Raw genomic sequence first — 14,131 nt, forward strand, 5'->3', positions numbered from 1 at the left:
ATGTTGCATTGTCTCCCCTGATTCTAAGTCTAAGGCTTTATTAATTAATAGAAAAAGCTTCTGCTGTGGATTTTTAGCTCAAACAAGCATTGCACCACTGAAGTAAAGAACATGTTACATGACATTGACATTTTCGAAAATAAAAAAGTTTTGACAATCATGAGTGGATCATTAAATATTTAGTAGGCTCAGGTCTGAGTGCCAAAGGGGTGCCAAAGTCCCCCCCTCGCCCTCTTCATGGGATTTCATCCGCCATTCATTTTTCCATAAACCTTGCTTAAAATGCTTATAAAAGTTGTTTTACTTGCTCAAACCAAGCGATTCGACTATACTTAGAATCAGGGGAGACAATGCAACATTTCACTCACACAATTTTTTTTTTTTTTTTTTTACTTTTTCCCCCCCGAATTTCGACTTTCAATAATAAAAGTCGACCTTGATAATAACAACGATTATTCGAAAATTCGAAATTCGATGCCCATCCCTAATTATATTACCGTAAATTCCGGACTATAAGCCGCGGCTTTTTTCCCGTTTTTTGGCCCCTGCGGCTTATATAACGGTGCGTCTTATCTATGGATTTTTTCAAAAAAAAAAAAAAAAAAAAAAAAAACTCTCTTTTTTAGCACTCTTTCTAACTATAAATCCACTTCTGTTTTAATTTCCTCTCTTGCCCTCTTTTCACCACACCGCGGACACTGTGTGCACTGTAAAAATAAACAACGGTGGTGTTGTGTTATGTTGTTTTGTTGAAATGTTACGGTAATACGGTAAATGGGAGCTTCCTCAAACAGCCATCTCTTTCCCGACAATCCCCTCTGTGCGTGACCACTTACATATGGTAATTACGGTAAGCAAACGGCCACAAGCCCATCAACTCCCTCCCCCGACTACCAGGAGAAAATCACAAACTTCGGCGAATTCACACAAAGGAAGATCAAGGAATATTCCATCGAACCGGAGCAGATCATAAATATGGATGAAGTGCCTTTGACGTTCGACCTGCCACTCACTCGGACTGTTAACAAGAAGCGCCCTGGAGGATTCTTTCACCAAAAAAAAGCTTTGCTCGTTCTCGACAGCATGAGAACGAGCAGTAGATGATCATGAGGTGGTTTTTCAGACGTGTCGATATAGCAGTTTATCGCAAAAGTGTAATGGAAACACATTTTTCGCATTTGCACGTCATGTGACCCATATTATCCCTTGGAAAAGGAGCGGAAAATAAGTTTGGTAAGTAAGGTTCGATAGCCGTGTCAAAACCTCCGCAGCAAGTGGAAAACTTTGAAGCAACGCTACCTAGCAGAAAGACGAGTGTTGTGCAAAAGCGTAGCCGGGCAAATTAGATAATGTTTAATGGCAGAAATCGGTCCATGGTGACAGCAGGCTGCCTGTGTGCGCGCATTTGGCACAGCGGCGAGATGAGAGGATGAAAAGCACACACTGGTGCGGTGGTGCTGTCTGAAGTGAATACAGTGACTGTGAGTAGGCTAATACATTGCACACGTTTCAGGTGCAATTATAGAACCAAATCAGCCTTTTCCCCCCTCCATCTCTAAATCGGACCAGTTGTAGGCTATTAGGCTACCTTTTTTCCTCTGCCTGTCGCGCTGACTGCATTCACGCAGCCAGCAACATTTTGCGACTCATTTTCTTTTGAATTGATAATCAGGCTCGTTTATATGCATTGTAACTTCATGTTGGGATTTCCATTGACCATTGGTTGGATTTGAGCATGCAGGGGACGGGATATGGGGCAGATCCCCGTGCGTAATCACTGTGGCAGCTGCTGCAACGGGGAATCACTCAAACGCAACTTCAATGGAAACGCCTACAAGTCGCAATTGTACATTGTCGAAGTTGTAGAAATATCGCAATTCTTTTGCGAAAAACTGTAATGGAAACACAGCTATAGATGAAGAGGAGTTCGTTGGTTTTGAGTGACAATGAAGGAGAGAGGAGAGTGGTTGACGAAGCCACCCTGAACCTGTTCGTTTCCGACACTGAAGATGAGGACTTTGGTGGTTTCAGTACGCAGGAAGAAGAGGAAGACGAGGATTAGTGACTTGACTTCTCTGGTTACAGGTTTGCTGCACATATAGCCTATTGTTGTGTGATTTTGTCTGGGGATTAGTGACCTGACTTTTGTTTTGTTTTGTTGAAATGTTAATAAATGGGAGCTTCCCCAAACAGCCATCGCTTTCCCGACATTCCTCTCTGTGCACGAACCCTTTCATATGGTAATTAAACATCAAAACACCCGCGGCTTATAGACCGGTGCGGCTTATAGAAGAAAAAAATAGTCAATTTTGGTCCCGCGGCTTATACACCGGTGCGTCTTATAGTCCGGAATTTACGGTAATAATGTATTAATAATGCCACCCTGACCAATATCCAGTGCACCAGCCTAATATCAGCATGAGCTCTGTGCCTCATTGACGCCATTAGAGTCTGCTGCTTTAGTGCTTGCTATAGTTAGCATCACAAAGGAATATCAAAAATCTAGTGGTGCTGATGGCTCACACAGTTACTGAGTTACTGTAGGTATTGTCTCGCTGGCCAGCCTCCTCTCACTTCCGTCTTGAGGAGTCTGGCACCGCAGGTCTCCATAGTGGGATTGTGATGGGCGGCGCTTAGCGGCAGTGCCCTTGGAAAATAGTTTCAAACAATCCAACTTGCCGTTTTCAGCGTGTAGCAACGAGCTAGCGTGTAGGTTTCTGCCGTTAGCTTGCTAGCTAGTTAGTAGGGGTGGGGGAAAAAATCGATTCACCTAAGTATCGCGATTTTTAATGTCACGATTTTTTGGATCGATCTTTTATTCCAGAATCGATAATCGCAAATTTAAAAAAAAAAAAAAAAAAAATTTTTTTTTTTTTTTTTTTTTGGGTGCTTGCAGTCAGGCCACTCACTGAACAGCAGGCCAGGCGCCGCCTACTGGTTTACTAGTGGTTTTATTACTTTATTAGTTAGTCTGAAGTAATAATTACACTTCAGGGTTAAAGTGGGTGCATCTCATTGTAAAATTGGACCCAAATCTGGCTTCAAACGGCCCAAATTTCACGCGCGTTGGCCCATATCGGCCTGGCCTGCTTGGTATCTAATGCCCGGCCTGAATTATGATCCCAGTCCGCCCCTGTTTTTAACTATATCGCCCAGCCCTACTCATGATATATAATATACAGTCTCTAGTGTATGATTCAACTTTTCCCATGTTCTAATCTAGTGTAAAAAAGCAAACAAACTGAAAAAATAAAAGAAAAAAATAAACAAAAATCGCAATAAATCGTAATATCGAATCGCAATAATCGTAGAATCGCAATAATCGTGAATCGCAATATATATCGAATCGGCACCAAAGTATCGTGATAGTATCGAATCGGGGGATAAGTGAATCGGCACAGCCCTACTAGTTAGTGTTGTTGTTGTTTTCACTGAGGCGGCAAGGCACTATTTACAGCGACACACAGGGAGGAGGGAGTTGAAGCCGCTCTGATTGACATGGTCGGAGCCAATGACAGAGTTTGTAATAAGCCGGGAGCGGACATCCGGCAGAGCAGCTGTAGAGCAGGGGAGGGTTTATCCCTGTTATGGAGACCTGCGGCGCCAGACTCCTCGGACGGAAGGGAGAGGAGGCTGGCCAGCGAGACTACTGTAGGTATTGCGTAGGCCTATATGACCAAATATTTACCTCTGCTTAGATTACTTTTATTAAGAAAGAAATATATGCAACAGAAAATTGGGGGGAATCAACTGCAGGGTATATGCAGGAAGTTAAATTCAATAGCTTTTAAGAACTTTCGTAAGACCTTTTAAATATATTTTAAGAGCTCAATGCCACTTTTGTCACATCAGCGATAGCGGTTTAAATCACAAGTTTCATCACGATATGATATCCAGTGTTTCGCCTAGAAAAGATTTCAGGCCTGAACGGATTTCGAAACGTACCCCGACCGCAACGGTGGGGGCCTCGCTGGCGACGCTAAACGTTTAGCTAACCTGTTCACATCTATGTTGGCAATGGCATCCCAAGTATCATCATACTATTATGGGATGCGATGCGAACAGTTGTATTATGGGATGTGCGTTTCCCAGGCAACGACACACGTTGACACGTTTTGGAACAGCGCTGCACGCCGGAACAATGCCCCTAAAAGCAAAATGCTTATTGTTTTGAATGATTTGCTATTTTCTATTACTGTCCACTGTCAACGCCATTAATTGCCAGTTCCCGCAATTCTACCACAAAAGAAAAATCACACAAAACTTTGCAAATTGCATTGCAATTTTTTGAGGAAGGTTGCTGCAAAATCAAGTTTTTTTGATCACACCAATCACACACAAAAACATATACATTAACATTTAGTAGTGTGCACTTTACCTTACAGTTACCGTACTTTTGCAATGCCAGGGAAATGAAGAAAAAAGAACCGAACCAGTTTCACACAACCTATCCAATAGGGGTGGGAATCACCAGATGCCCACGATACGATACTAAAATGATACTTGAGTCACGATACGATAGTATTGCGATATATTGAATATTGTGATATATTGAATATTGCGATATTTCGATATATTGTCCAACTCCTTTTCCTACCTTTTCCTTGACCTCACCGGAAGTAAAACATGCAGCGTTTTTTTTTTTTTTTTGCCCCACACCTAGGCTACATTATTAAGCTTCTCTGGACTCAATACGCCACTGCAGGTGCGGACTGCAACATTTTATATCGATACTTGGCGTCCAAATATCGATACAATATCGTCAGGCAAAATATCACGATACTATTGTGTATCGATTTCCCCCCCCATCCCTACTATCCAACACTGTATATCAGACAGACATAAGCAGAAAGCGAGCTCCCGTCGGACTTACCACGCGAGAGAAGAGTCTGAGAGTTTCCAGGTCTTCCAGGATGTTGCTGTTCTTGGTGGTGATGAGCACCATGTAGAGCTTCTCCAGAGGCTGGTAGACGTAGCGCACGCTTTCTGTCTCCACGAACGTGTGCTGCTTTCCCGTGTTCATCAGCTTGGGGAAGGCAGCCAGCAGGCCCTCGATGCGCGTCCGCGTCATTTCCACAAACTGCCGGGAAACAATGGCCTTGCCTGCCTTGGTGCACACCGCTGCTGCCAACAGCACCTGCAGGTGGAGGAAAGTAGAGGTTTACACCGCTGCTGCCAACAGCACCTGCAGGTGGAGGAAAGAAGAGGTTTACACCGCTGCTGCCAACAGCACCTGCAGGTGGAGGAAAGAAGAGTTTTACACAGCTGCTGCCAACAGCACCTGCAGGTGGAGGAAAGAAGAGGTTTACACCGCTGCTGCCAACAGCACCTGCAGGTGGAGGAAAGAAGAGGTTTAAACCGCTGCTGCCAACAGCACCTGCAGGTGGAGGAAAGAAGAGGTTTACACCTCTGCTGCCAACAGCACCTGCAGGTGGAGGAAAGAAGAGGTTTACACCTCTGCTGCCAACAGCACCTGCAGGTGGAGGAAAGAAGAGGTTTACACCTCTGCTGCCAACAGCACCTGCAGGTGGAGGAAAGAAGAGTTTTACACAGCTGCTGCCAACAGCACCTGCAGGTGGAGGAAAGAAGAGGTTTACACCTCTGCTGCCAACAGCACCTGCAGGTGGAGGAAAGAAGAGTTTTACACAGCTGCTGCCAACAGCACCTGCAGGTGGAGGAAAGAAGAGGTTTACACCGCTGCTGCCAACAGCACCTGCAGGTGGAGGAAAGAAGAGTTTTACACCACTGCTGCCAACAGCACCTGCAGGTGGAGGAAAGAAGAGGTTTACACCACTGCTGCCAACAGCACCTGCAGGTGGAGGAAAGAAGAGGTTTACACCACTGCTGCCAACAGCACCTGCAGATGGAGGAAAGAAGAGTTTTACACCGCTGCTGCCAACAGCACCTGCAGGTGGAGGAAAGAAGAGGTTTACACCACTGCTGCCAACAGCACCTGCAGGTGGAGGAAAGAAGAGTTTTACACCACTGCTGCCAACAGCACCTGCAGGTGGAGGAAAGAAGAGGTTTACACCACTGCTGCCAACAGCACCTGCAGGTGGAGGAAAGAAGAGGTTTAAGGCTTTTGCACATCAACGCTGTATTTTTCGTCCGTAATTGTCGCTCGTTTTAAAATAAATACGACCTCATGTTGTGTCACTCACATTCACACACTGACTCCAACACTTTTGTCCCTCATTAAAGTTTTCGAAGCAGGTTCTATTTTCTGTGTTTTTCACATAAGTCAATAGCCTTTTGTCCTGTGTGTTTTTGGGTGGCGGATAAAAAAAACACATGAAAAAATGCAGTGTGCAAAGAGTGGCCTGCAGGACTTAACTAGTGAGACAAAACACTTGTATGGGGTGTTCTACACCAATTAGTGATGAAGCGTAAATTACCTTTTTGTTGCATCAACTCAACCTGCCTCGTCTACTTCTGCTTCAGTGAGTGATTTCCTACAGCGAAGCTGAACGCAGAGAGACGAGAGCTGAACGCAGAGAGACGCGGCTGGGCTAATTTTTTAAGTTACCTAGAGCATTCACTTATTGGTAATAAAAAACACTTTGTGAACATATATTTCCCCCCCAAATTTACGGATTGGACCTTTAATTTGCATTTTTTTGGCTGATCCCATACATGTAACATCTCACACACACACACACACGCCGCCATATTCACATTACCCGATCAGCCTGTGACATCAGTCAAGTAACACAAATTAAATGGAATAACAATTGCCACGATTTCACGTCACTCCACCTGTGGCTGTAGTACCCCATCTAGCCACAACCCAGGGATGCCTGCCCCTGTACCCCATCTAGCCACAACCCAGGGATGCCTGCCCCTGTACCCCATCTAACCACAATCCAGGGATGCCTGCCCCCGCGGTTGCCACACGACACATGTGGTCCTGGGCCGAATTTGGCCTTCTTTATTATTATTAAAACAAGAGAACAATGTTAACAATATACATTTTTTTATAGAGCCCGACCGATATATCGGTTCGCCGATATTATCGGCCGATATTTTTTTTTTAAGTTATAGACAGCATGTTGTGTATATTTGCGCAAAGATCGGCGCGGCCTGGGGTCCTTCAGGCTAGAGCGAGGTGCTCGACGCAGGCGAATGACGTGTAGCGCACAGGCCCTCTTGAGGCGTCCTTGAGGCATCCTCTCTGCCTCTGGATTGCCTTTGCCACGGGAGGGTCTGGTGAGACGAAGGAGGAGCACGGCCGGGAGTAACCCACAGAGCCTAGTTCCTCCATGCACCGAAGGGCCAATACTGCGGCGTAGCACTAGCTCTATTGCAGCGGATTGGGCGTTCTCGCTTACCCCTCCCGCAGGCAACGTTGCAGACAGAGTAGGAAGGCTGTTCCGTGAGCGGCTTCTGGGACGCGAGTCGGGGTCTTAATTGGCCTCGGCTGGGTCTACTGGGCGAGGGTGTATGATGTTGACAGACCGAAACACCTTACGACCCCAGATAACATCACTGATGACGCGTCCTAGCGCATGCTGCAGTATGTATTTGAGAATAAATATTTGATATTTTTTCTTAACTATTTGTTCTATTGTGTTTTTGTATTTCTAGTTATTTATAATTATTAAATTCCCAGTTAAGTTTACTGTTTCATTGCATTGAGCTTATTAATAAGCTGTAAACTATCCTGCCTACATTACATATTTCAATTCATGTCAACTCATATCTTTGTCAAGTGTTTGATATTTGAGGGTTGCTGATGTGGTGCGTCCTCTGGTCGTTAAGGGCGCCTGTTCGGAGGGAGGGGAACTGGTTGGAATAGCGTGATCCTCCCACGTGCTATGTCCTACCGGTGAAGCTTCCCCTGTCAAGTGAAAAGAAGCGGCTGGCTAACTGCCCATGTCTCGGAGGAAGCATGGAGCCAGTTTTCGGCTCTCCCCAGATCGGCAGAGGGTGGAGCAGCAACCAGGATAAATAAATTAAAAATTAGCTGGTTAACAAGTGAAACGTTTGGTCACTCACACTGGCATTTTGAGCCCGGTGTCGGTGAAGTGGTTACAGCAGCAATAGTGGGCTTAGCTAACGTAGCTAACAGCTAGGTAGCCTAGCGGTGCTGGGTGTGTGTGTTTGTGTGGAGGAGGCAGAGGATGCACTACTGTTATCGATAAACTCGATACTGTAGAAAAGGAGTATTGTATCCGTTTAAAATGTTTAGTATCGAGTAAGTACAGAAGTATCAATATTTTTGACAACCCGAGGACTGTTTATCAACGTGGCTGCGGAGAATCAGTTTCAAATCCTGCATATTTTAATAAAATATTGATACTTGGTGCCAGTGTATCAATAACGTATTGCAAGTGGAAATATCGCGATATCATGAGTATCGATATTTTGTCCCACCACTAGTGCATGTACAATCAAGCTACAATTAACATTCAATAACGATATCCCTCTACATCAAAAACACACACACCAAGAATATTATCTAATATTGCAAAATGCCCTGTACAAAAGAAATGTTCCCCCTCCCCCCAAGAAATAGGTTTGATAAGCAAATGAAAAATAAAGAATTATTTATTATTATTATAATAAATATTGCACCGATGCCCTAGAAAATATTGCATAATAAACTGGAATGTTAGGCATTGCACAGATGCTCTACAATACATCATCTCTTATTGCTAAGTAGTTTGATTGACAGTGGAACACAACAAAATGTATACCTATACAGCTTACAGTTTGGTAACCGACGGGCTATGTAGTGTCCGTGCGTGGGCTTCCCGTCAGCAACGTTAACGTAAGCAAAAATAATTCCATATTTCGATCTCTGTGCATGTCTGAGACAAGAGCGCGTGTGGTCAGACTCAGTCTCAGAGCACCCATGTTAGTTGTGCTGAAGCTAGCTACAGCACTGAATGAGAGGAGGGGGAAACGCCCACGGCTGGGAGTACTCGGCACGGCCTGCTGCGCACACACACAGGGACACTAACTACCCCACTGTCACATACATGTAACGTTACATTATTAGTTTTAAAAGCACACAAATTATTTTAAACTCAGCGTAAATGAACGCCATGAAAATATTTAATTAACAAATTTCCAGGACTTTTCCAGGTTTTTCATGACCGTACGAACCCTGATAATATTATACGTCTCTGACCGGTTACTGTTCATTTGCATATTAATTTGGATAAAACGTGTTTTTTTCCTCCTTTGTGGGAAGCAAAGTATATTAAAACATGGCACAAGGGTTAAACTACCAATGGCTGTTCTTTTTGCTTTTGAGTGTCATTTCCCTGAACACATTATAGACTTTGTTGACATATAGCTGTTACCTGAAGGCATAAACAATACGTTACAGGGATAAAGCAACTTAACATGGCGTTAATAATGCTGACAGTTTTCCATTTTAATTCTACATCCACTTATGCTCCAGGAAGGTCCTGATCTGTATTAGAGCAAACCTCACCAAATTTGAATAAAGTATCTGTCAATTTAACGGGACGGTCGGGACCTTGATTGTCGACAAACATACACACCAACCTCATAGAACATGGCTTAAGGCAGTGATACTCAAGTTGCGGCCCGGGGGCCAGATGCGGCCCGCGATAGGGTGCAGAGTGGCCCCCTGACCATTTTCTAATTCACAATCAAAACTAATGTTACTTAATGTTAGAATATATTATATTTCTTCTTTCTGCTCCTTTTCAGTCATGAAAAGCATTGATTTCAAACATGTATTGTGAGACCAAATTTATATTGTAGTATTGTGCATTTTCATGACAGGAACAATTAAAAAAATGAAATGAAATGTTAAATAAAGTTTGACTGAGCTCCAGCTACATTGCAAATATCGCTGCCTGCTTGCCGCCCAAACTTATATGTACTATCAGGGGCCGAAGTTAACACCCGCCAAGCGCCAATGGCGACTAGATTTTACGTTTGGTGTGTGACGCTCAGGGGTCTAGCCGCCACATGGTGGGTCCCAAAATAGTCATCATGTAAAATAAAAGTGTGTTTTGGTGTGCAGCCGGCTATCATGAGTGCTTCATCATGAGACAGTCTCTCTAGCTTTCTGGCCGGGCGGGGTCCTTCAGGCTAACACTGTTTAACACAGGGATCAACTCACACCTGCACGCGCCGTGAGCACAAAAGAACAGCGGCAGGCAGCACACTGAACTGAAAGAGGCTGTCTTATAAACATGAAACTTGATACACTTCTTTCCTAATTTTCAACCCAGTGTGAGTAACTTTACAAGCGTTCAAGTGAATTCAAGTCGTTTACTTTGTTTATAACGTTATGAAGTAGCAGCGGCCAGTCACAGATACACAGCTCTCATTGACAATGACAAGGCAATGGCAATCATTGCAGGCAAGTCCGCTAACGTTATGGTGAGCCCACCTATAATTCACATTTTGTGGCAAATAATATCAGACTGAGAAAAGTTGGATGAAAATGGGCCATCAGGAGAACAGATGAGGAGCTTTTCGTCACGAGTTTATAAGCCTGCAAGGAAGTTGACGATGAGCCGCAGAGCGGACAGTGCTGAGCTGAGAGTCCTTTCAACTCAAAGTGAGTAGCCTACAACTACATGTTTGTTTGTTCCTCTGTCTGAACAGCCTCCCCAGATTGTATAAACTTAGATTATTATGATCGGTTTTATCTCATTGAAGCGTTGACGCTCTAATTATGGTATTCGGGACAGCCCTAGATATATGTATATGTGACAAAAATTCGAAATATTATTTTGGTGGATTTGGGTGGATTTTTTTCCCATCTACCCGCCACCTGGCCGTTGAGTCAAAAAGTTAATTTCGGGCACTGCTATCTATCCTGTGTGTCCAGAATTGTCAGACCAAACTGCCTGGCAACCCAAAAACCTACAATCTGCTACAGAAAAATGTATATTAACGTTTGTTCATTAACTGGCCCCTTGCCTCCTGTCATTTTTGCAAAAGTGGCCCACAGGCTAAGCAAGTTGAGTATCCCTGAGCTAAAGGTTGACATTTACTTAAGTAAATGAAGTTGGATGGATTATATGCAGGCAAATAGCAGCGACAATAACTAATGAGAACACGGCCTAATTGATGCTTATGAGGTGGCAAAATGTTACATTTCCTCACCCTCTTAACACCTTAAGTGCCATAGCCGAAATAATTCGTCTTACATAATCCAACGCTTAAGTGCCAGAGCCGAGTTTACTCGTCTTACATAAACATTTTTTTTTTTTGACGGTGGGACATCAATCAACAACTTTTACATCTTCGAGATCACTATTGGAGCAAGATAATGTGTATAATCTATTTTACCGACCCACTAAGTGTTGACAGTGCTCCCCCAGACGACCGAAATCAAAGAAAAAACTGCCGCGGGACCAAGCCGTTCAAGGAAATGCCGTGGCGATTTTACAGTAATCCATTCAAGACTTGTCTTGCCTGAGAGCGGCCGCGCACCGGCAGCAGCACACAGAGAGCGGAGAGCGATTTGCAAAATAGATCATAGGTGAAACACACTTTGAAACACCTCAGAAAGGCCAGAATCAACATCTGCCCATCGCCCACGCATTCCCCGGCCCATCTTGACTCGCACAAGGAGCGTCCGCACGCAGGCAAGCAGGCAGGCAGGCAGGCACACAGGCAGGCAGCAGCAAAAGCGCTTCTGACACGCCCGCTGTACAGCCAGGAGGAAGGAGGAGAAGACACACGGAGGGAGGAGTTTGAATGAGAGGGGTGTTTCCTGTTGTTATGGAGGAAATTACTGTTCAAAACTATTGTTTAGAATGTCTGACGGTCTTACTGATGCCAAAAATGAATGGTTAAAGTGACTGTTTCACAAAAAGCCATTTATCTCTGAATAAATTTCCAGACGCTGAAACCATGCTGTACTCAACGGCTAATATCTACATAACTACTAACTCTGCAAACTAACTCTTTTAGACAGAGAAAGCACACATTCTATTAGTTATTTTTAGATGATTGGTGTTCATGAATTCTTAACAGAAAAGAATCCTCGGCTGTCCTAAAATGAGCCAGAATCGTCAAAAACACCCCTGGCACAACTTACCTACAGGAATGAAAACATGGCTGGCATTCAATGTGTTAAAATAATGGCCTAAGTCACTTTTTCAGAAAACATAAAAAACTGAACCAAATACAGAATATATGATATTTATTAATCATTCCACTTTTTTTTTTACAACAATATATGCCTATTGACATACAAATAACACTGTCAATTATGTAACATAAAATGATTAGATGACTAATTAAATGACTTAGGCCAATTTACAAACATGCCATTGTGACTTAGGCAAAAAAACTGACTTAGGCCTGACTTACAGTTGCATTTTATGTCAAGCGTGTGACTTACGCAGTTTTATTTTTGCCTAAGTCACATTGTCTTGACTTGATGACCTTTTCAATTAAGGACTTAGGCCATTTTACCAGAGGTGGCCAGCATCACGAAGAGATGATTTAGGCAAAAATATCCTTTTCCTCAAAAAGTGACTTAGGCCATTATTTTAAGAGGGTGACGATTTGCAGAATTGTGGGATTTGGCGTGGCGTTCTCCCCATACAAAAGGGAACTGGGAACACATTGGCTTTGAACTTGATACAGACATGAAACTATTGCAGTTAATTTGAAGGTTAACGTTAGCTATTCCAGATTCACGTTAAGATGACTAATAACGAGATATAGATTGGTTAACGTTAGCTGTTTGTTTGCCAACAGCAACAAACGCAATAGTGCTGTGATGAGTCTGACAGCACGCTAACCCTGACGTTAACGTTAGCAAGGATCCTGTTAACGATAGCTAGTAAAGCTAGCGTTTAGCCTTGACGTTAGCAATGTGTGTGACGTTACAGTCTATACGTCTGAAACGTGTTCTATCAAAATGAATGATGGTTCAATCAATTGTTTTCAACTAATAAATATAGTGCTGCCAATCCGACAAGCAGCGAGTCTGCCTTTTCTTTCATGTCGCTGTTAGAGGAGCTAACGTTAGCTAGCTGCTAGCTAGCTGCCAGGTTAGCCAATGTTATGATCATTGCTAGGCCCGATCAAAAATAATGAAATACAATCTATTAACGACATTCGCTCACCATGTTCGGGTCTGGCTGTGTGCAGCGTTCTTCAGTCTGTCGTAGTCGCTGCTGTGTGTTGATGTGTCACTGTGAAAGTGTTGTTTAGCAGCTAGCTTCAATATGGCAGGACACAGAGCCACGTCTCCACCGGAAGTCTCCACGTCTCCACCGGAAGAGCAGCGCGAGATCAGCCCACCGTGGAAACCAGTGACGTGGGCAGAGATAGGCGAAAATACATCATAAAGTATTTGGATACAAATTACAAATACTTGCTCAAAAATTTTATCACAATACAAATACAAAATACTGGTCTGAAAAATGTATTTGAGATACAAATACGTATTTTGTATTTTGAAAATACATAAAAATACATTTTATAAAAACTGATAAAGAGCTGCAACAATTAGTCAATCCATCAATTCATTGCCAAATATTACATTAATTGCCTATTTTGACCATCTATTCATCATTTTGAGCCATTTCTGTAAGGAAAATGTCCTAATTCTCTGATTCCAGGTTCTCAAATGTGAAATGTTCTGGTTTCCTTAGATGGTAAATCATCTCTTTAGTCCTCTGTGACAGTATACTCCTTTGTGTACCCTCTCTAACACAGGGGTTCCCAACCTTTTTTGTGCCAAGAACCGGTAGATACATGAAAAAAATTTGCGGACCGGTTGTCAATTTTAATGGTTTTAGTTATATATTTACTCACCAGGTGGCGACAAAGACGTCAACTTGAAACTAAAAGTTCAACTACCACACACAGCATAATAATATTATAGCCTATGTTTATTTAAAAAAAAATGTTTTGGACCGGCTCGCGGCCCGGTACCGGTCTGTGGCCCGGTGGTTGGGGACCACTGCTCTAACACACTACAGTTCTTTCATTTCAGTTTTAGCTGTTTTTCAGCACAGCTAATTTCTCCCTCACTTGCAGCTGTTAATCACCTTCTGTGAGGGCTTTTGACTTATACAGGCAGCATTTCTACATGTTAACCTCAAGTTTTGGAACTTTGACCATGTTAGCCCTAGATATCTGACATCATAAGTAACAGTATCCCTGGAGATGATCA

At 43.3% G+C, this 14,131-nt stretch overlaps 1 protein-coding gene across 1 annotated transcript in view; it reads right to left on the minus strand.

Annotated features, from left to right (window-relative positions):
* The window catches only part of arcn1b (archain 1b), a 40,835-nt gene extending 27,634 nt beyond the window's left edge, over nucleotides 1-13,201 (minus strand). The window contains exons 1-2 of the mRNA XM_083637266.1: nucleotides 13,077-13,201; nucleotides 4,874-5,137 (exon numbers count right to left, since the gene is read on the minus strand). Coding sequence (XP_083493392.1) covers nucleotides 4,874-5,137; nucleotides 13,077-13,079 — 267 coding nt within the window. The 5' untranslated portion in view covers nucleotides 13,080-13,201. The remainder of the gene's footprint in view (nucleotides 1-4,873; nucleotides 5,138-13,076) is intronic.
* Between the last annotated feature and the right edge of the window lie 930 nt (nucleotides 13,202-14,131).

The sequence above is a fragment of the Poromitra crassiceps genome (genome assembly GCF_964638095.1).
Source record: "Poromitra crassiceps genome assembly, chromosome: 5".
NCBI classification, from domain to species: domain Eukaryota; kingdom Metazoa; phylum Chordata; class Actinopteri; order Beryciformes; family Melamphaidae; genus Poromitra; species Poromitra crassiceps.